The sequence below is a fragment of the Herpailurus yagouaroundi genome, unplaced genomic scaffold (assembly GCF_014898765.1).
Source record: "Herpailurus yagouaroundi ecotype Mexico unplaced genomic scaffold, PumYag 166, whole genome shotgun sequence".
NCBI classification, from domain to species: domain Eukaryota; kingdom Metazoa; phylum Chordata; class Mammalia; order Carnivora; family Felidae; genus Herpailurus; species Herpailurus yagouaroundi.
This window is the reverse complement of record NW_024412407.1, coordinates 29,949,452-29,976,463: the sequence shown is the minus strand read 5'-3', so window position 1 is coordinate 29,976,463 and position 27,012 is coordinate 29,949,452. Positions and strand designations below refer to the sequence as shown.

The following is a 27,012-nucleotide window of genomic DNA, read 5'->3' as shown; positions in this document are numbered from 1 at the left end:
ATTATTATTGAGCTGATATTATGTCAGATTTTCATTAGGTACTTTCCTAAATTATATCATTTAATCCTCACAGCAATTATTAGATACTGTTAAGGCTCAGAGAAATTAAGTCAGAGGTGAAAAGTCACAGAGCAATTAAGTGGATCAGTCATGTTACAGACTCAGATACATCTGACTCCTGAGCCTTTGCCTACATTTCAAGGCCTTCAAACTGAAAGAAACACTTCACTGATTACCAATGGTATGACCAATCCAAGAGAGAGAGAAATGAGACCATAAATGAGGTGATCTGAATGAGAATTTGCCATGCAAATCTCTTGCTGGATTCTTTGTCTATATACACCTTTCCAGACTTCTTAGAAAGAAAACAAGAAATATTCATCAATAACATACCCTCTTAGTATCCTATTTTCCTTATTTGTCAAAATAAAAAATCATTACACTGTAATCAGAAAAACCATTAAAATAGATCATATATTTTGTTCTGTTGCTAATTGAAATAAAGGGGAACAGAAAAAAGTTAAAGAATAAAAATAAGAAAGTGAGGAGTTAAGAATTATTAAATTTGTCTAATGTAAAATACTAATACAGAGGAAAATACTATTTTAGGGAAGAACTTCCTTCAAAGACAGAGCATGTAAATATTATTTGGTTCATAATTCAAATTAATAATTTTCTTTCAAATTCTGACTAGTAGTAAATGCCATTTTCTAAGAAACGTGAACAGTAAACTACTTTTTTTAAAACTGTGTGCAGAAAAGAAAGAAAGAAAGAAAGAAAGAAAGAAAGAAAGAGAGAAAATCACTAACCAATTAATTCCAAAGCAATTTCAGTTATCTGACCTTTGAGTGCTATCATCCAACCTCCACTGATGATTTCAGAGACAAAAAAAGAGTGTCATTAAAGTAAGGCTCTTGAAACTTTTCTTAAAAGATCATTATGAAGGGAGAGTCCCATAAAGGACTAAATGATTTGGTGGCTCAAAATGGAACAGTCTGGTTTCTAAAGAGGACCTAAAACAAAAATAACAATTGAAATAATAGATTGTTATAGGCTATTTTAATTTTGATAGATATACCTTTAACTGGTCATTTCTTAAATAGGACTAGATTTTAGAGTCTGACTCTTTTTTTAACCAATATTATTGGTAGCAGAGTCTAAGCGTCTTACAAACAAGCTTTTGAAAATCCTTTGCAAACAAATGCTCTGATTACTTACCTAAATCAATCTGCTCTCCCACACAGACACACTCCCTCACAAACAGACATCACTTATTTCTTAACACTTATAATATTTTTTTCCCTCTGAGATGCAAGAAATTCCAATTCTACAATAATATGGTTTATCTGATGGAAAAAAGCTTCTCTTCAAATTGCCTAACATTTAGCTAATTTGCCAGTGATGGACTTTCCATCGACCATCCTCCACTAAATTCATTTAATTAAACAATTATTTTTTCTTATTAAAAATCCCTCCAATATTTTTTCCCCATGATCTGAGTCCTCAAATCAAAATGTGATGGAGCATCTCCAGTAACCTCTTGGAATGTTTCAAAGTTTGCAAAGAATTAATATGTAGGTTAACAAATATATATTAAATATCTGCATATATATGTATAGTATTAATTTTTTGGACAGTAGAGAAAACAGCATGTGAAAATATAGTTTAATAAGATTCTATAACTCCAGAATAATTAATAAATTAGTTTGAGTTCATATGCTAAAATTTTAATCAAGAAATAGAAGAATCCAATTTTAGGAAAACCAGATGTATTTACTTAGTAGTCAATTCATTTATTCACCAAATTGACTGCTTACTCTTGCCACAATCAGAAGAAGCCCTTAAAGAACTTAGTGTCAAATAGGGATGAGATTAAAACAAAACAAAACAATTAAAGCACAATCTTAAAAACCACAATAAACCAAGTTTTAAAAGAATAAAGGATACAGGTAAGTACTTCACCTTCACAAAGGGGATTCTGCACACCTATGCAGGAAAGACTTTTTGGAAAATGTGTTAATTAAGTAGAACATTAGGGGATAAACAGATGTTGGCATATTGAAATATAATTTTAGACACAGAGGATGAGATGATGCAAAAGCATTGTAGCCTGAGAAGGCAGAGAAGATGCCAGTTATTATAAGTAGTACTTTACATTTGGAATGGAAACACATGAACAGGACTTTAAGATGTAAAGAAATTAACTCATGAGTGCCCTTCAAGTTACACTAGTACTTTCTATTTTATCCTAAAGGTTATATGGATTATAACTACAAGAACAGGACTTCACTTGACTAAGTAAAAGGGACTAATTTGAGGGAGAAAAACATTAAGATGCATATGGTAGAAAAATCAAGTACCAGAAGATTCCAGTAATACCTTCAAGAAATTAAGGCTTCAATTAAATTCTGTCAGTGGGAACAGAGAGAAGAAATTAGATCTGAGAGCTATTTAGATGGTGAATGTGTTAAGACATGGTAACAATTTTGAGGTGTAGAAAGGTGAGAGAAGAATCACGAATGACTGCTTCATTTTTAGTTAGGGTGATGGAAAGCTGGTGATTCTATTCATGGAGGTAATTCAGGTGAAAAAGAAGGTCTTGGGGGGAATGATAATGAAATTAGTCATGTTGAAGTTGAAATGCCTTAGGAAAATTTAAGAGTGTTATCTTATAGACAGATGAACATGTAGGTCTGGATTGCAAAAAAAACAAAAGAGTTCCAGGTTGGAAACTGCATTAGTCAGCTAGGGCTGCCATAACAGAATTACTCAGACTTGGTGGTCAAAACAATAAAAATGTATTTTAACACAGTTCAGAATCCTTAAAGTTTAAAATCAAGGTGCCAGTAGGATTGCTTTCTGTTGAGACCTCCTTCCTGGCTTGCAGACAACTGCCTTCTTGATGGGTTCTCACATGACCTTTTCTTCTGTGCATATGCTCACCTGGTCTCTCTTCCTCTTCTTATATGGACACCAGTTCTATTGGATTAGGTTCCCACCCTTGGAACTTCACTTAATCTTAAATACCTCCTTGAAGGCCTTTCTTTAAATACAGATACCCTGGGGGTGAGGACTTTAACATGTGAATTTTAGGAATCACAATTCGGACCATAACAGAAACATAGATTTGATGACAGGACAGACATTATTATCATCATTTTACAAATGGAGAGACTGAGGTCGGAGACTGCTAAGTCACTTGTGCAGTGATGTAGAGAACATTGGAAATGGAATATGCTTAGTCCTCTTTTTATATACATATGATATAGTGGACAGGACACTTATCCCTGCCTGGCAAGTTTAATCCGTACAAGAACAATGATAACATCATCACATAAATCAACAGAAAAATAGGTAGGTTGTGGAGGCCTTATAGAACACTACTAAGTCTTTATTGAATTTCCCAAAGGAATAGGATTAAATGGTACTAGCTGACTTCAGGGGACATGCTGTTTCATGACAGTGAGCAAGAATGTCCCAGAAATTTTCTCAGGACATCAAACACGGCTCCAAATCTTACGGATAACATCCCAGGGAACTTTTAATATCCTCACAGAATAAACCACGCTATTTGTGACTCAAGAATGAAGGGTGAAGCAGCTGCCCCAGCGGTGATTTGAAACTAAGGTTCCAGGGAAACTAGGTATTTCAAAGCTAGCTTTGCCTTACACCTATAAACCTGTCCCTCCGGCTGTGTTCAAACACATGAATTGTTCACTGCACAATATGATGATTATCCAGCTTTCATGAGAGGGCTGTGAAAGAACAAAAAGCTAAGGGGTAAAGAGGATTTTTATTGTTAGGCTACTATTCTTATGAAACATTCATATAGCAAAGGAATTGCCTTGCTGTTAAAAGAAATTTTGTTAAGAAAACTTTATGAAAAAGATGCTTATACTGCCTTTAAAGTAACTGTATATGTAGTCAGGGGGGAAAAAAAGAAGAAAAGAGCTGAGTTAGGAACTCAATTCAGAACCATATTTTCTAAGAGTAAGTAATGGAAAATGTAGACATCTATTGGACTAATTTAAAATTCCAGGAGCATGGATTTCAGCATTAATTATGTGTCAAGCAGGATTTATTTTATTACAGCACATGTGCTGCTGTTAGTGACACCCCATTTCTCTTTTGCCAAAACTTAAAATAATTTGGAACTACAGGCCCAATTAAGGTGGGTAGCTCAAGGTACATCTGTTTTGTGTGCACAGTTCATCTGAATTCTTAGATTCCCAAATGCAATCAGGGTGTTACTTTCAACTTACCATCTTCTCTCTCTCCTCCCAGCCCCACCCAGCAGTAGTCTAAGTAAACCACAGGAGGCCAGATCCTTAGAAACTGTGGTGTTGGTCTCACTTTCTAAAGTGAGGAAGGATGGAGAAGAGGTGAGTCAGGTGTGTGATTTGGCATTGTCCACATGTAAAATAAAGCCCACATACTCTGTTCTTTTTGTAGGCTAGGCAAGAGAAAGAAAAGTATTCCTGCTTATAAATATTTCACACAAAAATATATCTATGTTAACAAACTTTTCTTTAAAGTTTCCAGGGGCGCCTGGGTGGCGCAGTCGGTTAAGCGTCCGACTTCAGCCAGGTCACGATCTCGCGGTCCGTGAGTTCGAGCCCCGCGTCGGGCTCTGGGCTGATGGCTCAGAGCCTGGAGCCTGTTTCCGATTCTGTGTCTCCCTCTCTCTCTGCCCCTCCCCCATTCATGCTCTGTCTCTCTCTGTCCCAAAAATAAATAAATGTTGAAAAAAAAAAATTAAAGTTTCCAAAAAAAAGTTAAAAATAGGAAAATATCATTGGATTTTTTGGTGGAGAGGGAATTTATAGGTAGCAGGACAAATGAAGAACTTTGAGAAGAAAGAAAGCAATCTGGAGAGCATGAGACTTCTGAGGGTTAGAAAACAGGAAGCCAGACAAAGAGATTAAAATGGCAGGAAATGATTCCTAGATGTGTATTAGTTTCAGGCTAAATCATTAGCTGATACCTGTGTCAGGATGTCAGGAGGTAGTATAGCACAGTGGTAAAGAACCAAGGCCTTGGAGCCAGATAAACTTAAATTTGAATCCCTGGTACACTGATTGGGTGACTGTGCAAAGTACTTGACCTCTATAAACCATAATATCTTTGTGAGACGGAAGGAGTCGTTACCTGTGGCAAATATGAAGATTACCAAACACAGCTATGTAGAATGCTTGAAAAATGACTGGCATAGAGTAAATGCTTGATAAATTCATCAGGGATTAAAATTATAGAGCCCTGTAGCTGGAAGGTAGCTTACTAAACCTCATCAATTCCAACTTTTACAGACTAGGAAAGTGAAGGACTAATGCATTAAGTTTCTTGCCAGAGGTAATGCAAGCAGAAAATTGTCTTCCAAATCATGTTTTAATGGTTGTTAGGACACTATGTTAATCAGCTCAAGTTGCAATAAAAAAAAAGTAACATAGACCGTGCCTTCAATAACAGGAATTTGTTTCTTACAATTCTGGAGGTTGGGGAATCCTAAATCAAGGTGCTAGCCAATTCCATTTTCCCATAAGGACTGTCTTCCCAGTTTATAGATTGACGCTGTATGCCTTCTTGCTCTGTCCTCACATGGCAGAGAGAACAGAGAACTCCAGTCTTTTTTTTTAAAAACGTTTATTCATTTTTTGACAGAGACAGACCGTGAATGGGAGAGGGGCAGAGAGAGAGGGAGACACAGAATCCAAAGCAGGCTCCAGGCTCTGAACTGACAGCACAGAGCCCGACGTGGGGCTCGAACTCATGGACTGTGAGATCATGACCTGAGCCAAAGTCGGACGCCCAACTGACTGAGCCACCCAGGTGTCCCAGAACTCCAGTCTTTTATTCTTCTTTTCAGGGTATTAATCCCACTAGGTGGGTCCCACTCTTATGACTTCATTTAAAACTAACCACCTTCCAAAGGTCCCACCTCCAAATATCATACTGGGTGTTAGGGCTTCAGTATATATATTTGGGGGTGTGGGGACATAAACATTCAGTCATTCATCCGTAACAGACACAGAATATGGTACTACGGAAAGAGCCTGAAGCAGTGGTTTAGGAACTCTGGGTTTAGTCATAGTATCTTAGGCAAGTTCCTTAATCTTTCAGTTTTCTCACCTAATAAATGTAAAAGGTGGGAGATATTATCTCAAAATATCATTCAGCCCCATGCTCAAGTGATATTATTCTCCGAGTATATGAGTATAATTTACAGTGAGAGATAATAGGTTTGACTAGGATAAGAAGGACAAGGAATAATTAGGTGCCTGGCACAACAGGACAAGAAGAGAGAGCAGGACTAGGTAGAGTTTTCAGCAAAGAAAGAGCAGCAGGAGTACAAAGATTCTCGGGGATCAGGGAAAGGCGAAAACCAGAATGTGAGAAAAGAGAGATGCAACTCAGGAAGGTCTCATAGATAGCTATCTCTTGTGAAGGGTGTCCAGGGCTAAAATTCAATCTGTTTGGTTTTGTTTTCTTTTGTTTTAGAATTAATAAGTGTATATGGAGTGAAATGGTGGGGGCTGAGAAAGATCACTAACAGTTATTCACAGCTTAGTCCTTAATTTAGAAGAGTGATTTGAAAAAAAAAAAATAACTTATACGAAAGCAGTAAGTGTATGTTGGAATGGAGAAGTACAGAGTTTTGGCTTTTAAGTCACATTATTCAGAATATTTAATGTGTAAACATGTGAATACATGTTAGTGGATCAGCAAGGCGAGTGGAAAGGGCTCTGATTCCTTACTATAGATTCAGAAATCTATTCAGGGGAGCTTATCTGCTCAGCATAGTTTGTCTTTTTCCCCTACATAGCTTCCAGCTGATCCTAAGAGGACATCACTGCTGTATAACAGGAATCCCGATGAGGGTGTTCACACAAACTGAGTACCATCCGTGGCTAATTTTCCCTTGGGGAAAAAAATGCCATTTAAGTTTATAATTAAATGTGTGCCTGATCATATCTGTTAAAGATTTTACCTAAATATGATGATAAGCTACCAATTTTAATAGTAAGTGCATACCTCTGTATCCACATATATACAGTATTAATATCCCGTTGTTGCAATTATGACTTCTTGAAAACAAGTTTGTGTATAGCAATAATCGTCCACAAATAAATGGGCATTGCCTTTACAGAAGTGGCAAGGGAAGAAAAAGATAAATCTCAGCCAACCCTCTTCAGAGTTTTGAGGTAAAATCCCCTCAGTTCTTTTCTGCATTTGGAGGCTTTTTCTCTCATGCAGTGCCATCAGTGCATTTCCTGAAACTGTATTTCTTCTTATACTAACTTAGATTTTTAAGTCTTATTGTTTTCTTTAAACTGACTGAACTTGGTAGTCTCCAATAAAAGTTTTTATTATTTTTAAAGTACTACCTTTGCTCTTTCACATTCTCCCAATTAAAACCAAAGTAGATTCCACAGTTTCCTGCTTACTTTTAGATCAAAAACTCCCACTAGTTTTGTCCATTTTAAAACTTCATCTCTTCTCCAATTTGACACACTCCTCCTCCCTATTCTCCAGCACCAGCCAAGTTTTAGTTTGGGAGACTTGCAGTGGGTAGAGAATATGATCTGATATTCCACTCCTCTTCACTCTCCTTTCTGGTTCTTACTTCTCTTGACTTGGGAGTAGAGAAAAAAGAAAGAAAAGCGACGCTCACACTTGTACAAACAATTGCAATCCTCCGTCTGAGGTCTCTGATTTTCCATCAAGGCCCTGTGTGGGTTCACTGGGAAAGTAAGCTACCTCATGTGGATGAGTTCTATTGGCAGTCTTACAGGAGCATCCCGTAAGGATATCTGGCCTTGGATCAACCCCTTTCTACATATGGATCACGTATAATTACCTTCCATATGTTTATTTGAACCTTGAGAAACTTGCACATCCTTGCTTCGCCAAACAGTTGAGGTGCGGGAGTGTGGGCTGCTCCTTTCCTATCCTTTCTCTCCATCCTGCCCTAGCATTTTCTTCCTATTCACATAAGCCCAGGGGAAATCAGTAAACCCTCCTTCAGAACAGAAATCTAACCTGGGAATGAGGCAACACACTCTCCCATTCTGGCACACAGCTGAATAAATGGCTCTTTGGGCTTTCCTCTTTGGACTTTGCAGAAAGAAGTGGGCATAGTCTGTTCCTCGCTAAGCTGATGACTCATGACTCTCAAACATGCTGATATGGGTACTTTCTGGTCCAAAGCCATCGGTCCCCTGCCTCTTCAGCCATTCTACTCTTACAGCTATTAGCATTAGAGCAGAGCTCCTAGTTTTCCAGAGCAGCTACATTTACTGCCTCCCTCACTGCCCTAAGCCATCAGGCCCTTTGTCTAGTTCTGTGTTTTGTAAGTCCTAAAAAAAAATCTTGCCAGTCCCCTAGTCCACTCATTAGTACATTTTTACTCAGAAAGAATCTCCTACTAGGTACTCAAACACTTGGCTAGACAAAGCAACAGATGGTACATAGGCCTATTCACACTTTTAAATGGGTCAAAAAGTATGTTAGTAGTAATAAAACAACACAATGTCAGCAGTGTAACAGAATATATATGCCCAAATGAGCCAGATCAAATCATTTTTTAAATCCTTTAGGGGCTTTTTATGGTCCATAAAAGAAAACCATTTTTATTACTTTAATAGTTTTTTTTTTTTTTTAATCTGAAATAGTATACTCAAATTGATCACTCATCTAATTCACCAGACTTGGCTCCAGATGACTATTGTTCATTTTCAGTAATTAGATATGCCCCAAAATATCCCCAGGGCTAACACTGTGGATGTGTAAAAAATATGCTGTATATTCTAAAGGCAATCCAAACAAATAAATAAAAACAAAAGCAAAGAAAATGGAAAAAGAAAGTATGAAAATTGGGCATATTCATTAGTTTTTACTACAGCCACAAATAGCTCCCAAATTTCAGTGGCTTACAACAACAAAGATTTATTTCTTACTCATGCAGTACATTGGCTGCAGACTTGCTCTAGTCCTGCTTGGCTCGGCTCCACTGGACTCCACACAGCAATGCTTAGCTCTGCTTTATATTGTCTTGTCACTCCAGGACTGGAGGAACAGCCCCCAGCTGGAATACACTGTTTGCATAGCAGAAAGCAGAAAAGTATAAGCCGCCAAACCAATCCATAATAGCATATTTAAAGCATCTGTATAGACACGGATATACATTTCATTACTCACATCCTATTGGCCAAAGCAAGTCACAGGACCAACCCTGACAACAGGCAGAAAAGTAAACTCTGCCTACGGGAAGGCACTGGAAGTCACACATGGAGATGTATAATCTCCTTCAGAGGAGAAAGCAGAGAGTTGGAAGCAATAATCAAATCTACTATATAGTGAGAACACAACGGGACATCGTTAGTGTGCACATATAACACTTCAAAGAGAACACTTTTGAGGTGGTAATAAATATTACATATATAAATTACATATGGGGATACAATTAAGTCAGCTACATACTTTATGGGTCCCTTCCGTATATTTAAGTGTTCTAAAAATGTATACAATCTCTACAGTATGGATGTCATTACTGTGTGTGCTCTCTCTCTCAAAGTAAATAAATAAACATTTTAAAATAAGAATTGTTACAAAATGGTTATTGACAGATATTGCCAAATAACTATTGAATGGAAATCACATTTCTGTAGATTTTGCCAATATAATGCTCCTTATATGCAAAACTCAATGAAAGTTAAATTTCTGAAAAAGCAAATCAATATTCTAAGAATATACTAGTCACAGGAAATGATTGTCTTGTAAGGACTAAAAATGTGTCAAGTTCCTCAGTTTGGGAAAATATTAAATAAATCTCTTAAACACTAGGAAGTAAAAGTTGTAAAGACTAAAGAGATACGTGCTTTTTACTTCTTTTTAAAAAGGGATTATTGTTTGTATTTCTTCTTTTTTTTAATGTTTATTTATTTTTGAGTGAGAGAGAGAGCACCCATGCAGGAGCTGGGGAGGGGCAGAGAGACAGGGAGACAGAGGATCTGAAGCAGGCTCAGTACTGACAGCAGAGAGCCCGATGTGGGGCTCAAACTCACAAACTGTGAGATCATGACCTGAGCTAAAGTCAGACACTTAACCAACAGAACCACCCACATACCCCCATGCTTTTTACTTCTTAATCACACTGTTAAAATCTTAAAATTAATAATTTGTATCAAGTATTGAATATCAGCCTTTATATGTCCCAGGATTTTAAAAACACTTGAAGAAGTCACATTCTAAAATCCTCCTGTGCTCACTAAAAACTGGTCTCCTGAGCCACACACCTTGCATTGTAGCAAGAAATAGAGAAGGAAATGGAAAGGGGAGGTCCTGGAATGACCTGAAATCACTCATCTGCATTGTGTAACTCAGTTCTCTTCTGCTTTAGGATGTTGTTCCCCTTTTCATGCATAGTAAATACACAAGCGGGTCAAAATTTAAGGCACCTGTAAAATGTGGAATTCTGTGCTACTGAGACCACAGTTAGGAACTGAAGGAAGTTAAGAGGCAAGGAAAGCAGGGATGGTGTGATGACCCGGTTCTGTCCTGCTGGTAGACTGAGAAGTGAGAACTGTCTACTTCTCCTATGGCTCTCACAGGTCAGCGATCAGAAGCAGCTATGCGCGTGAAGGAATAGAGACAAACTCAATTTCCATGGAAAATCTCACCATCATGCTAACTGGGGTCTGTGAGTGTCTTAGGTCTCTCTGAGTCCACTATGATCCCCTTAATTTAGGCACATACCTTCGTGATATCCTATAACAAATGTACTGGTACCTGGGTTTCCGCCTCTTTCTTGCTTCTACCTCTCATTCTTAACACCGTTAAAACCTTTAATCAGCTAGATTTTATGCTGTCATTTTATGTTGTCATTACTTAGTCTATAAGATATGTATAAAATAGTATCAAATTGAATTATTCCTGGATCTCACAGATATTAGGATAAACAGGTCTCTGACATTAAGATTTACCTCATGGTTTATACACAGTCACATTGCATGCACCTTAGAAGGTTGATCTTTCACCACCAAGTCTTGATATGTTTCAATCCCTTGACCTTGACTTTAAAAACTAAACAAAAATATGGGGCTCCTGGGTGGCTCAGTTGGTTAAGCGTCTAACTCTTGGTTTCAGCTCAGGTCACGATCTCGTGGCTTTGTGCGTTCGAGCCCCACATTGGGCTCTGTGCTGGCAGTGCAGAGACTGCTTGGGATTCTCTTTCTCCCTCTCTAGCTGCCCTTCCCCCACTTGTGCTGTCCCTATCTCTCTCAGAATAAATAAATAAATTTTAAAAATTTCTTAAATTAAAAAATAAAAAAATAAAAATTAAACAAAAATATATTTGGCATAAGCATACTGCTTCTCTTAGATAATGATGTCTTTTGGAAAAGGTTTCTCTAATGTTCAAGGGAGAGTAGCCAGCTGTTTGCTAGTCTTACGAACAGAGGCAATGGATAAAAACTACAGCATGAGGGGTTTACCACTTCCTATAAAAGCCATTGATGCAGAACGGTGTAACCCTCTACCTCAAACTGTATATAGTCCAGCTTTCTCTGAAGCGATTTTTCCTGAATGTGCCTAAGGACACAGGGATGGACTATGTTACCTGTCAGGGTCATCTCCTACACTCCATCACTCCATGATTTCACTTCTGCAATGTGTAAAGACAAACTCTTCATTAGTCAGTCAAAAGCCATAGAGCTTGAACCAGATTTGACCTGGAGAATGTATCATCTTAGCAGGAATGTAGGGTTTGAATGAGGCATATTCTACAAGGAAAATAATCACAGTGGAATACACTGAGTTTGCTTTGCTTTGAAATCTTTTTTAGAACACAGTCATATTCTCTCTGCAAATCTCCCCTGCTATATTCTTTTTAAAATTTATTTATTTAAATTCAAGTTAGTTAGCATACAGTGTAGAATTGATTTCAGGAGTAGAATCCAGTGATTTCCCTGATCTGTTTTATTTTGAGCTAGGAATCAAATAACCATAACATATCTAACAGAAAAAAATTAAGAGTATTATGAATGCAAATTATATAATTCTGACAGTACCCTTGACTGCCCCCACCTCTAAACATATGTTTTCAAAAAATTATTTTAGTAGGGGCGCCTGGGTGGCTCAGTTGGTTTAGCATCTGACTGTTGATTTTGGCTCAGGTCATGATCTCATGGCTTCGTGATATTGGGCCCCACATGGGGCTCTGTGCTGACAGCACGGAGCCTGCTTGAGATTCTCTCTCTCCCTCTCTCTCTCTGCCCCTCCCCTGCTCACATGCACTCTCTCTCTCTCACTCTCAAAATAAATAAACTTAAAAAAATTATTTTAGTAAAAGGCTGACTTCATCTGTACAAAATAACTTCTCCTTTTATCATGTATATAACAGTAAGGAGATTATAGTTATATTTATATACTATAACTGGTTAAAAATATTTTTAAAACAAGTGATTCACTATTCGAAGTATATGAAAATGCTGGCAAGCATTGGTCAAGATATAGAAACACTCTACCCATCAACTGCCTATCTCACTGAAAGCCAAGTACACTATAAAATGATATATTACCAAAGTCCTCAAAATACTGAGAGAATCTGAGAGATATATAATTTACATAAGGCATCTTGAAGTTTTACATGTGGATGCTTGCATTTGCAGCTTTCCAATTCACACTCACACAAAACTCATTTTCTTACAGCTTCCAAATAATGACAGATTCCATTTATTACATCTGACATTTTAAAATTTCACCATAAGGGTAAGTATAGGAGAACTATTCATTGTCTAATATTCTTCTTACATTGAAAATAAGCAGTGGATTACATTTTTTCATCAATGCCTCTTTAACCCCTTGAGGGTTTTTTTAAAATGCTTTCCAGAAGTAAATAAGAACTATTATTCCACGTAAAAGCAAAAGAGGTGCTAGACGATAAGTTGGCTTTATAACAATGACAAGAGAGCAAGCTCTTACCTAAAAAAAAAAAAAAAAAAAAAAAAGTATACTCAATTATATTTTAACTTCAGTATGTAGAAACGGAGAACATAAAACAAATGAAAATAATGTATTAGAGTCTCTATAGCATAATACATATTAGGCAGAGATGCAAAATTAAGAATGCAGAATGAAATTCATCTATATATTTTTCGACTGCTCTGCATTTAATCTTTTTTTTTTTAGTGTTCCATTCCCACAATAACTTTCTTCTAGTTTCTTTAAAGTTAATTTTTCAGAGAAGGAGAAGACTAGAGACCAGTTAAGATTAAAAGAATCAATCAAAGAGAGGTTAACACTCAAAGGTATTAGTTTTTTTATTCTATTTCAGTGGTTTAGGGCATAATAGAAAGTAAAGTTTAAGTATATTAGAATAAGTTTCAAGGTGATAAAAATTGTCACATGGCAGACAGAGTAGTAAAATATTTGTTACCACTCCATTATCTAGCAAAGCATTCTCACTCTTTTATGTTCTATGCCTCCCATGTTCATGACATGCACATGCAGCCAGGCAGTGGCAGAAGTTGGCTGGGGAGGCCATGAAATACAGATGAACTAATGTTGGCTGACTAGTAGGTACATTGTGCTAAGCCCTTTTGAATGCATTAGCTCATTCTGTGTTCTGTATAGCTGTGCATAGTCAGAGTTATTACTTTATTTTATGGATAAAGAAAGAAAATCTCAGCCTAGTTAAGTAACCTAAGTTACTTAGAAGTTGTATAGGACTGAGATTTGAATCCAGAAATGCCTGAAAACAAAAATCATGCTCTTGCCTTTACAATATCTTCCTGCAGATAGTCAAGGGAAGGTACTAGAAGAAAGAGAAATACATAGGTATGTGACAGTGTGGGGGACATGGTCTTTTGAAGAAAAGTAGAAAAACGTAGGTTTTATGGTTGAGTTCCAATATAGTAAAGTCGCTAATAAATACTATTTCTAAAATTCTTTGTCCTTATTTTAATAAGTCAAAAATATGTTCTTAAGTATTTGTTATAGAATTAAAAAGCCTGAAAGAAGAAAAAGTGCACTGTGAACTGAAATGAATAAAAAGCAGGTCTCTTATTGATTCTTCACTCTAGGAATCTCATTAACTATCAGATGGAATTTGATGACTGCCAACGAATAAACAACATTTTCCCCCATTCAAGGCTGTTAAACTGCCCAAGCCACCAAATACAGATTAGTCCGAAATGCACTGATTGTTCTTGCTGGAGGTGGTTAAAAAATCAGCTATAGATACAAGAATTCTTTTTCTCTCTTTCCTTCAGGCTGCTAAAGGATGCACAGAATGAAACTTATTTTAAAAGCTGGTATCAGAAACTATTGGCGGCTCTCCAATTCTGTTCAGGAAAAGCCTTGAGTGATGAGTTTTCCAAAGAGAAGAAACTTATTAAAATTCTGGGAGACATTGGGGAAAAAGTCAAGTCTGCCAGTGACCCTCAAAGACAGGTTTGTTGAGAAATTAATCTTCATGTAGTGTTTTCTTTAATCTTTTGTTCAATTAAGTTTTAATTTCATAGCTTAGAAAGTAAATTCCGTGTCTATACTTAGTTCTAAGGTACCCAAATCAATTACTTTAATCAAGATATTTTTTTTCAATTTACAGTCTAAAGTTAATACTCATTAATTATTTTCTGGTGGTAGCAAAAAGTTGAAAGTAAGCTAAATAAACTGGTTTAAAATTATAAAACCTGTCCATCTTTATTTCTTACATTTTAAAGTTCCTCACATAACTTGAGATGCATACTACAGTTAAGTAAGTCTGATACCTTTTTTGACCACTTGCATTAAGTTCCAAAGTGATAGTGACATTATTCTTTCAAATAAATATATTTCTCTCACCTTGACTGGCTGTTTTTATGATAACACTTCTTCACATGAAAATAAGAAAATAAAAAAGAGTTGGAGGAAGCATTTACAAATTTGCACAATTCAAATTACTGCTATCTATTTTTCTCTACTTCTTTTTAAAAGGTACTAATTAGTGTTGTATGGAAGTGTTGAATCACTATATTGTACACCTGAAACTAAGACTACACTGTATGATAACTAACTAGAATTTAAGTTTTTTTTAAAAAGGGTTTTTTTTAAGTTTATTTTTATTTATTTTGAGAGAGAGATAGAGAGCAAGCAGGGAAGGGGCAGAGAGAGAGGGAGAGAGAATCCCAAGCAGAGGCTCCATGCTGTCAGCACAGAGCCCGATGTGGGGCTCGATCTCATGAAATGTGAGATTATGACCTGCACCGAAATGAAGAATTGGATATTTAACCAACCGAAGCACCCAGGTGGCTCTTGAATTATTTTTTAAATTGTTACTGTTTTTCCGCACTTTTTGATAAGGGATACACAATTTTAAAGGTATTGTTTGTGGTTTCAGACCTTCCCACATGTACAGAGAACTATGGAAGGTAGTGAGTCAAGTATCGGAAATATACTCCTTGGCATTTAGTAAACTATTTGTTCAAATACATTGCTATTTCTGACAATTATCAACTGTCTGCATTATCATCTTTTGCCATTATTACTCTTAATATATGTGAATTTGTTTTCTAAAATGTACTATTACTGGGACACCTGGGAGGGTCAGTCAGTTGAGTGTCTGACTCTTGATTTCAGCTCTGGTCATGGTCCCTGGATCATGGGATCGAGCCCCATGTTTTGTCAGGTTCCGTGCTATGCATGGAGTCTGCTTGACATACTCTCTTTCTCTCTCTCTCTCTCTCTCTCTCTCTCTCTCTCTCTCTCTTCCTCTGCCCCCCCTCACTCTCTCTAAAAACTAAAAAAAACTGAAACTAAAACTAAAGAAATAAAATTTACTGTTACTATTAAGTATAAATCTTGAGAGTTACAAACTAAGATTCAAAGAAATTATCAGAAATCGATCATGTTAATCATTACTTGAAGCAGGTATTGCAAGTTGGTGGGCCACAAGTCAAATCCATCCCATCCTGTGTTTTGTTTGAACACAATAGTTCTTTGTTTTGGTTTTGTTTGTAATTGAATTTAAAATCCTGTAGAAAGAGCATGAGCTCTAGTTCCCCATTTTCCCCAACACTCCCTATTGTCTTTAGCTCACTGCCTCCTTATATATGGCTACATAACCAGTTTGACCCCCAAGCATCCAAGTATGCAGCCCCAGAATTAGAGTTTATTTAATCAATAGAAGAAAATTATAACTTGAAAGAAAATTCAAGTTCTTTACAGTTTCTGAAATGCTTTTTCTAATGATTTTTCACAGGAGGTACTGAAGAAAGAGATTGGCAGACTAGAAGAATTCTTTCAGTGTATAAATACCTGTCACCTTCCTCTGAACCCTGCCCTGTGTATAAGGGGTATTGATCATGATGTAAGTCAGTTTATTTGGTAGATAAACTGAATGTTTTTGTTTTGCATTATTTAGTTCACTGTATGTTTTTTAAAATGGCAAAAACAATTTGTAAATTGTCATTGCAAGTACCTTAAGAAAAAAGCAATCGAATCCCATCCATACTATGTGCTGCATTTGATGCACTGTGTAAGGTTGAGATTGCATTGACCTCATCATAAGATTTGTAGGTTTAGAAATAAACTATCAGTTCAGTAAATAAATAAATAAATAAATAATGATACTTCTCCCTAAATTGATTTCTTAATTTATTCAAAATGGTTGATTTGGTGACCTTATGCAGGCTGGGTTTAATTTCATGCTTATTTAGATTATGTGCATACCCATGCCTAGTATGCTAAGGATATTATTAGCTACAACATCTCAGTTTTTATTTAATTTAAAATTTACTGAAATTCATGGGTCAGTGTGCCATATAATATATTTTGTTATTTTACTTATGCCTGGAGTGACCTTCCTTGCATCAGACACAAATTCGTTTTCTTCTTAAGCCTCTGCCAGTCACACTTTAACTTAGAATCATTCTTTCTCCTTTTTTGCATGAACTTTATTAGCCTCCTCCTCAAAAGTCCAAGACTAGGAAATGCAAATAGAGAAAGGACTGATAAGCAAGACTTAGAAGAAAAGAGGTTAAACTATCACACATGCACAATAAATGTCACTTGACTAAAGTCATATGACAATCAAGGAAACAAATCCAATACTTAGGAGAAAAATTAGGCCATTATTAGCATGAATATAAAAAGTTTTGCCAAGAAGTTGGTACTATTGCCTTTACGACTTTGCTGCTTCACAGACACCTTAGAAACTTTCCTAATATGCTGCACAAGTATATTTTGAAAAATAACAAAATAAGGCATCAAATTTTATAAGTTGATATAGGTCTATCTGGGCTAAATTCCAAATCATTGCTAATTTTCAAAAATTGTGTAACTTTTTAGTCATTAGCAATATCCACTGATTAATGCTGGTAATATAGGGAAATGTGGCATTTCAAAGACATGGTATCTTAAAGGAGAAAGAACAGTATGGATCATTGAGTCCAGATATTATTTTTGTTGTTGTTGTTGCTGCTTTCTTGATTTGTTGTTTAAGGAGGAAAACATATTTTTCAGTTACAATGCCATATTAAGTCTTGTTTTTTTGTATGCCTTGAAGATGTGGGACGTTGGCTCTAATGGGTGGCTACTGAGGATGCCCATGTGAGATGATCAGGCTGAGGGTCACCAGCCCAGGTGACCTAGCACTGCACCTAGCACCACACCTAGCACTGTAATTGGGACCACACTCCTTTTCTTTACTTACCTGCAGACACTTTTCCTGAGTCTGGGAAGTGCACCAAGCAGCTACCTCTTTTCTCCATTTGTTCTGGTCACCTGTGCCTCACACAAGGCTGGGCACCTATGTATAGAGCAATAAACAGCAGATGTGACCAGGTGACACTCTCTCCTGGGAAACATTTTAGTCTATTCTATAGTCCTGCCAAATAAGGAGGTCTGAAGGAACATACATAGCATCTGAAGGTGTGGTGAATGGGGGAAGGTTTCAATTAGAACCTGTATCAGAAGATCCATACTGGCAAGAGCTTCTAAGAATGTAATGAATATGATAAGACATTTAGAGAGACCTCTCAGACGATGGTTCATTTGAAAATCTACAAAGGAGGGAACCCCTATGAATGTAACAAGCATAGAAAGACCTGTCATCATTGCTCCCATCTCATTCAAGATCAGAGATTCCATAATTAGGAAAACCTTATAAATGTGCTTAATATATAAAAACCTTCACTCAGAGTTCCCTACGCATTGACTCTCAGATAATATCCTCTGGAGAAGACTTATAAATTTTATGAGTGTAGGAGGCCTTCGTTCAGAGTAAAAGCCTTTTCCAACATCAAGTACTTCATACAAGTGAGAAGCATTACAGTTGAAATTAGTGTGGAAAAGCTCACTCAAGAAACCATCTTGACCACCAGAGAATCCATAATGGGAAGAATCTCTGTGAGTATAATGAACATAGTAAGGCTTTCAGTCAGAGCAAATGTCTTATTTGACATCAGAGCCTCTGCACTTGGGAACAAGCACATAAATATAGGCAGTATGGAAAAGGCTTCAGTCAGAACTCTCAACGTGTTGGCTATGAGCAAATTCGTACCAGAGAAAAACATTTGGAATACAGCATGATAAGACATTCAATCAGAGTAAATGTCTTATTTTATGTCACTCGACTTCACACAAGCAAAAAACCCTGTAAATATGGAAAATATGCAATCAAGACTCACATCTTGTTGTGTAACAGAGAATTCACATTGGTGAAAAATCCTATGAATGTAATAAGTATGGAAAAATCTTTGGTTATAGCACCAATTTTATGATGTCAGAGAACCCATCTGGGGAGAAACTCTATAAATGCAATGACTATGGGAAAGCCATTTGGGATAGTTCACAGCTTATCATGCATCAGAGAGTTCACACTAGAGAGAAGCTCTATGAATGTAGTGACTATGGGAAAGACTACAGTCAACATTCTATTTTAATCACCATCAGTGAATTACACTGGGGAGAAGCACTCGGGCCTAGCTCAGTCCATTTTTTAAAGTATGGTTCTCCAAGATGGAGGGCAAAGGTCTCAGCTTTGGATTAAACCTTCTTTCAAAGAACTTTTACCCTTGTCTCTCCTTGGAAGCACTAATCACAATGGACCATTTCCTTTGGGTCACTAGGGAATGGACCATTTGGGAGAGTGGTTATAACTTAATGCAATCTCTTCTCTGCTCCTGGGAAAGTGAGGACCACACACGTCATTTACTAATAGGTTTCTTTCCTTTTTTAAAAACTATTTTAAATCTATGTCATTAGTGTGTGCTTCTCAAGAACAGAAGTCATATCTTGCGTTATCTATTCTAGCTTTCCTTATTTTCTTTTCTCTATTCCAGCTCTTTTATCTCACCATTTGAATAAAATTATCTTCCAAGAATTTAATTCATTCTTTCCTGTTTCTTGGTTGTGGCCTTCATAATCCACTTTTAACATCTAGTCTAAATTCTCATTTTTGCCTTTCCCTTCATAGAAAGCCTTTAAAAAAAAACCTGCTTGCTAATCTCTGTCTTTCACAATCTTCAAATTCAGCTCATCTCTGAAAGACTTGTCTTTTTTAAGTGCTTCTCCATTCAACTATGATAAATGGTCTTATAAATTATTTTCAACTTAATGCATATGTATATATGTTCATACCAACTTTCTGTAGGCTCTTGGATAGAAGATACGGTGTCTCTTTCTGTTACCATATAGATAACAATTTGTGCATACTATTTGTCAAATATAAAATATTTTTCCCATGACTCTCAAAAAATATTCTGCATGTGAAAACCAAACTATAAAATAATTAAAGCAAAATAGCTTTGAGTGATGTAATTAAGCCTTGCCTTCAGCCTCCCTTTGCCCTTTTTCTCTTCCCTGGACTTGGATGTCTCAAAAAGACCCTCAAGAATTGGATGAGCACAGTTTGAAAACCACTAATCTAGACTCATTTCTGGTCTAATACAGGATTTCCTAATTCAATACCATGACAGAAGGTCATATGTTCCTTGATTGATTCTTGAAGCAAGAATTCATTACTTAATAAGCAGCCTCACCTATTTACTATAAACCTCAAATTGATTCAGTAAGCAAGAGTTTCTGTTTGCTTAGGGATTAGGTTAGATTTCTATTGATAGGTTAAGTTAAAAAAAATATATCCTTTCCTCTCTACCTCTACCGATTTCAGACTTCTCAAAAATAATGATATTCAAGCTGATCTTTCAACATGTATTGATGTCGTATTTTACTAAGTTGATAAATTGAAACCATCACAGTCTTTTCCTTTATTTAGTATTGATTTAACTTCACTGTCAACATGAAGTCTCTAATAGCCTAAAGACATATAGCCTTTGACACTCAAACAATTGTAAGAACATAAAGGAAAATAAGCAACAAGGAAAGTATAATGGAAAGTAGTCAATATCATAAGCTGAAAGTGGAAATGCAAAGTGTAATTGAAAGAAATGAAAAGATGAAATGAAATTGAAATGAAATATGTTGTACTGTTATTTGTGAAGGTAAGAAAATGTTCATTAACAAAAAAGAGAAAGGGAATGCATTATTTTTTTTTAAGTACTCAATTAGTGTCAGGCACTGTAGAAGCTCTTTTACATCCATTAGTCCATATGTCTATTACAAATATGTTTGCGATAGGGGTTATTATCCCCATTTTTCAGTGGGATACAAACATTTCAGTAACTTACCCAAGATCTTGCAGGTAATTAGTTACAGAGTTCAAATTTGAATTCAGATCTTTTTTTTTTTTTAACATTCTTTAATGTTTATTTATTTTTGAGAGAGAGAGAGAGGCAGAGCATGAGTGGGGAGGGACAAAGAGAGAGAGAGAGAGACAGACAGACAGACAGACAGAATCTGAAGCAGGCTTCAGACTCTGAGCTGTCAGCACAGAGCCCAATGCAGGGCTCATACTCACTAACCGCGAGATCATGACCTGAGCCAAAGTCAGACACTTAACCAACTGAGCCACCCAGGTGCCCCAAGTCTTTCTTTCTTTTTTTCTTTTAATTTTATTTATTTATTGTTAAGTTAGCTAATGTACAGTGTAGTCTTGATTTCAGAAGTAGATTCCCGTGATTCATCACTTACATACAACTTCCAGTTCTCCCAATAAGTGCCCTCCTCAATGCCCATCACCCATTTTCCCCACCCATAACCCCCTAACCCCATCAACCCTCAGTTTGTTCTCTGTATTTAAGAGTCTCTTATGGTTTACCTCCCTCTCTGTTTGTATCTTATTTTTCCTTCCATTCTCCTACGGTCTTCTGTTAAGTTTCACAAATTCCACATATGAGCGAAATCATATGATATCATTCTCTGACTGACTTATTTCACTTAGCACAATACACTCCAGTTCCATCCATGTTGTTGCAAATGGCAAAATTTCATTCTTTTTCATTGCCAAGTAGTATTCCATTGTGTATATAAATATAAATATATAATATATACCACATCTTCTTTATCCATTCATCAGTTGATGGACATTGGAGCTCTTTTCATAATTTTGCTATTGTAGATAGCACTGCTATAAACATTGGGGTACATGTGCCTCTATGAATCAGCACTCCTGTATCCTTTGGATAAATTCCTAGTAGTGCTAGGGTCATAGGGTAATTTGATTTTTAATTTTTTGAGGAACCTCCATACTGTTTTCCAGAGTTACTGCACCAGGATTTTCTTAACTCTATATCCATATTTCCTTAAAGTATGCTGCAGGGAAGAAATAATTAAATGGAAATAGATTTTTTAATAACAGTTTTATCTTTTAGATATTAACCAACTAGCATAAACACAATATCTACATACTACTTAGTTTATTTAACCTCCCAACATATCACCACTGTTCAGTGAGAAAAAAATGTAGTTGAAGACTTACAGCCCGCCAAGAAGCTGAATTTTCAATTTCTAAGTAAAGGCTTTGGTTAGTAGACTAAAGTTGTTTTGTTGTTATTGTTAATAAGTATGTTTCTTTGTTCCAAAGTGTAAAAATTATTCATATGTGTTATATTTGCTTCTATAACAAATTATCCAAGAGGCCTGTGATTTCATCGAAAGTGTTCTTGTTCCTTTATTTTTCTAAGCATTTTTTTCCTTCTCTTTCCATAGGCATGTTCATATTTCACATCTAATGCTTTGCCACTGAAGATTACTTTCATCAATGCTAACCCAATGGGCAAAAACATCAGCGTCATTTTTAAGGTACAGTAGCCCTCCTGAAACATCAAATTGATTTCACAGGTAGAATTATTGATTTATTTCTCACAAAAAGAAATGATTATAGCTATTTTCCACTGGCAACAACACAGAGGATTCCAGTTATTTTTATTCTGCATTTTTACAGAATTATAGTACATGTCAAACTTTGATTGATAATAAATAAATCGTTATTGTCTCAAGCTAGTGAACCTTCAGTGCAAAACTTAAGAGATGTTTCAATGAATAAAATTATACAATCACTTTTGAGTAGCACAGAATGTGGAATGTTTGGTTAGCCCTTAGTGGAAGAGTTTTCTTTTGGTTTATATACTAAATTAGAATCAATATTAGCTGAAACTCAAATGATATGTTAATTTAACATAAAATTCTTACCTGCAAGAACTTGCTTATTTTAATAATTTGAGTTATTTTCTTCTTTTTAAATAAATATGGGCCAAATCAGTCTTTATCATGAATCCCATGAGAAAAGAGTAAAAGGTAGTAACAGAGTTAAAGACAGGTAGGAAAGAGGGACTGAAGAAGAAACTGTAGTGGAACAGTAAGAATTTACATTCATTCACTTAATTTAATCAATTATTCAGCCAAACCAGACAACCAGCTCTCAGAGTGAATTATTTGGTGGATTTTGACTATTTTTGAGGGTAATTTTTAGCACACCCTACTTTGGCTTTGATCTGTGTCACCTCAAGCATTAATGGTCACATGACACTGCATTTTTGGTGAAGAAAAAAATAACAAAATTTCATCTTGGAATATTTTTCTGCATATTATTTAGAAAGCATTTTCAAATCCAAACCTGTTAGTTTAAAAGCATAAAACTATCCTCCTTCTCCTTTGGACATATTCCATTTCCTTCACTTATGCTAGAAAATCATCTCTTAATCATTTCTTCTTATTATCAAAGGCTGTTTACTCTGCAAACTTTTTAACCACCTTCATAATCTGAGAAGTCAATGATTTAAAGTCTAATGAATCCTGTGTGTGCTATTTATACTCCTAGTCAAGAAGCTCTTGGTATTCTAACTGTATATCAGTATATACATTTATGGCATACGAAATAGTGTTTCAGTTCGAAAGAAATCTCTCTTGGTTGAGTTTGAAATTTGGTTTGAGATTTCAATAAATATTCATTGAGTCTCTCTTCTCTAGACTTTAAGTCTAAGACATTGCACGTGGATGATAAATTGAAAGATTATTATCAGGAACAGCATTCCAAGCAACTTCTAACTTGATGGCTGAAGCTTCTGTAATCATTTAAAGGAAAGTTCTTATTTTCTTTGATCTTCTCTCAGAAACACAAGATGTTCTTAGTACTGATAAAACAATTGAAACCATCCTAAGTCTGGCTAGAAATTTATTTGAGGAAAGAAATGACATATACCATATTTGAAGGCCTTTAATGGAATTCAAGGAGAAATCCAGTCTATAATTTTGTTTTTAACAGGCTGGCGATGATCTCCGTCAGGATATGCTTGTTCTGCAGATTATTCAAGTGATGGACAATATTTGGCTGCAGGAGGGCTTGGATATGCAAATGATCATTTATAGATGTCTATCCACAGGAAAAGGTCAAGGTCAGTATAGATTAGAAAGTGATTTGACTTACATTATTTACCTCAAACATTCACTGGTAGCATGACACCAAACTTTCACAGCCTTCATTTTACACTATAAATTTTAAAATCAAAAGAACTATATACAAAGTCATTCTTCTTTCTTAAAAAGAATTATTTTCAAAATAGTTTACATGGAATGTAATGTCTTTGATGATAGTAATTAAGATTTTCACATTCCAGATGTTAACTGTGGTATCTTTTCCTGTATCTTTTGTGTGTTTTTTTTCTCTTAAAGATAATAATAGAAAAACCTACTTGTTCAAAAAAATTCAATTGCTGCCTATTAACACAAAATTCACAAAGTCGCAAATGCTTAAAGGAGTTCTGAACATTCTAAATATCTTATATATCTGCATTTAATTTCTAAAAGATGCTTGAGTAAATCATAATATCAATAGTCAAAGATGACCAAATATGCAAACTTTGAACATTCCAATATATTATTATATAAATGTAATATAAAATATAGAAATATAATTACATTTATACACATTTTCAATGAAAATAATGTCAATGGTCCACCCAATTATTAGCAAAACATCACAGGTAAAAGTTGTACTTAATTACAATAGTGCTAAATTGAAGAAATAATTCCTAAGATACCTTATAATCTTTTTAAAATGTGGTCATCACCACTTAGAATTTCATTAAATTAATTGGTAGAAATTTTAGCAGATACATTTACATAAACAAAGGGATAAAAAAAATCATAGAACCAGAGACAGAACCTAGAACCACGTAGTTTGTTTCTTTTGGTCTGTTGTGGGTTTTTGTATTGTTTTGTTTTGTTTTATTAAGAAAGAGCTACAATTTAAACCTAAAAGAAAACTATCACTGTCTGATTCCCCCAGTTCCTGAGGTTCCACCACTAGGCTCAGTACCCCAGACAACCATGACTTGAGACTTTAGAAACTAAGTACGGAAGCACCTCCACTTTAGTTTAACTTGCAACCTGATCCTTCAGGATAACCCTGTTACAAGTTACACTACCCAATTATTTTGATTCTGATAATAGGGCTTTTGCTTTCAGGACAAGTGTCTACCCCTTTACCCTTTCTAAAGCTCTATTTCCTAAGAGTCTTTATCATCGCTGCTCTGAGATTGTTATTCCTTGAGTTTTACTCTCCCTTTTTTTACATGGGTAACTGAACTTTTTCAAATTCTAATGTATTGAAAGAGTAAGAATAAAGCTAGATGAACCAAGCTGAACTTTTTGATGTCATAAGGATCACCTTTTCTTCAGAAATTGAATACATCACTGACTTCAGTGGAATTCTTTTTTTTTTTTTTTTTTTAAGATTTGTTTAAGTTTATTTATTTAGAGAGAGAGAGAGAGTGCACGTGTGCAAGCAAGGGAGGGGCAGAGAGAGAGGCAGGGAGAAGAATCTCAAGCAGGCTCTGCGGAGTCAGCAGGAAGCCTGACACTGAGACTCAAACTGTGAGATCTAACTGTGAGATCATGACCTGGGCTGAAACCAAGAGTTGGGCACTTAACTGACTGAGCCACCCAGATGCCCCCTCTGTGGAATTCTTCAATTCCATCTACTCATTTCTTTGTTTATAACTATAGAATATAACAGAGGCTAAATCTTTTAAAGTTAATAAAAAGGCTCATTAAATATGAATGTAGACTTGTCCACAGTTGCAGATGTTGTAAAACAAACAAGCTATTATTCTCTCGTGTCTATCAACAATCTTCTTTTTTTTTTTTTTTAATTTTTTTTTCAACGTTTATTTATTTTTGGGACAGAGAGAGACAGAGCATGAATGGGGGAGGGGCAGAGAGAGAGGGAGACACAGAATCGGAAACAGGCTCCGGGCTCTGAGCCATCAGCCCAGAGCCCGACGCGGGGCTCGAACTCACGGACCAGACCGCGAGATCGTGACCTGGCTGAAGTCGGACGCTTAACCGACTGCGCCACCCAGGCGCCCCAACAATCTTCTATAGTTGTAAGATTTGAGAGGGCATTATACTGGCAAAATACTTCTTCAAGAAAAATAGAGATCTTTAAGGCAAATGTCATTGTTAGGAGCTCAGGTTCCATTTTTATTATGGTTCCAAGGCTTATTGAATATCTATTATTTTGAAAAAATATCACAGAGTAAGGTAAAGTATACTAAAATGAGCTAAACAGAGTTGCTGCCCTTAAGGAGAGTATATTCCAGGCCAGAAGTTTGCATGACTTTATCAACATGATTGTTGATTATAATTCACATGACTATTTTGTACATGATGTCCAGGAGATTTAAGAGAGCCTATCAAGACAAAAAATTCTTTAGGATTTATTTTATTTATTTAGTTATTTATCTTTTTAAAAAATATATTGTCAAACTGGCTTCCAAACAACACCCAGTGCTCATCCCAACAAGTGCCCTCCTCAATGCCCATCACCCACTTTCCCCTCCCTCCCACCCTCCCATCAACCCTCAGTTTATTCTCAATTTTTAAGAGTCTCTTATGGTTTGCCTCCCTGCCTCTCTGTTTGTAACTTTTTTTCCCCTTCCCTTCCCCCATGGTCTTCTGTTAAGTTTCTCAAGATCCACATATGAATGAAAACATATGGTGTCTGTCTTTCTCTGACTGACTTATTTCACTTAGCATAATACCCTCTAGTTCCATCCATGTTGGTGCAAATGGCAGAAAAATGTGGAAGCTTCATGAATTTGCGGGTCATCCTTGCGCAGGGGTCGTGCTGATCTTCTCTGTATTGTTCCAATTTTACTACATGTGCTGCTGAAGGGAGCACAGGATTTATTTTATTGTTGGCTCTCCAAATTTGATGGGCGTAAAAGTTACTTAGGGGAAATGGAGGAGTAGAGATAACTAGACCCAACCAGGTACTAAATCACATTCTCTACATAGGCATTGAAGAGAGGAGGGGGTTCTCAAGACTTTGTGACTGTAAAAACCTGCTCTATTATTTTTTATGCACCCCAGTTTGAGAGCCACTGCCTTATATGACACCACCTTGAAAAGTTCTGTCCCCAAGAAACTTACTATTTAAAATGTGACCCGGGGAATCAGCAGCATTAGCATCACCTGGGAACTTGTCAGAACTGCAGAATCTCAGACCTCACTCCTACCCTAAAGAATTAGAGCCTACCTTTTAACAAGACCCCCAAATGATATATATATAGATAGATATAGATATAGATAGATAGATATAGATAGATAGATATAGATAGATAGATATAGATA

At 36.0% G+C, this 27,012-nt stretch overlaps 1 protein-coding gene and 1 non-coding gene across 6 annotated transcripts in view; one reads left to right on the top strand and one right to left on the bottom strand.

Annotated features, from left to right (window-relative positions):
- Nucleotides 1–27,012, top strand: part of PIK3C2G (phosphatidylinositol-4-phosphate 3-kinase catalytic subunit type 2 gamma) — a 354,340-nt gene that overhangs the window by 209,651 nt on the left and 117,677 nt on the right. For all 5 annotated transcript variants that reach the window (XM_040488787.1, XM_040488785.1, XM_040488783.1 and 2 more), the window contains 4 exons: nucleotides 14,268–14,448; nucleotides 16,238–16,345; nucleotides 22,087–22,179; nucleotides 23,642–23,771. In XM_040488787.1, coding sequence (XP_040344721.1) covers nucleotides 14,268–14,448; nucleotides 16,238–16,345; nucleotides 22,087–22,179; nucleotides 23,642–23,771 — 512 coding nt within the window. The remainder of the gene's footprint in view (nucleotides 1–14,267; nucleotides 14,449–16,237; nucleotides 16,346–22,086; nucleotides 22,180–23,641; nucleotides 23,772–27,012) is intronic.
- Nucleotides 26,454–26,560, bottom strand: LOC121039113 (U6 spliceosomal RNA). The gene has a single exon (XR_005794631.1). It is a non-coding gene; the product is annotated as a U6 spliceosomal RNA (small nuclear RNA).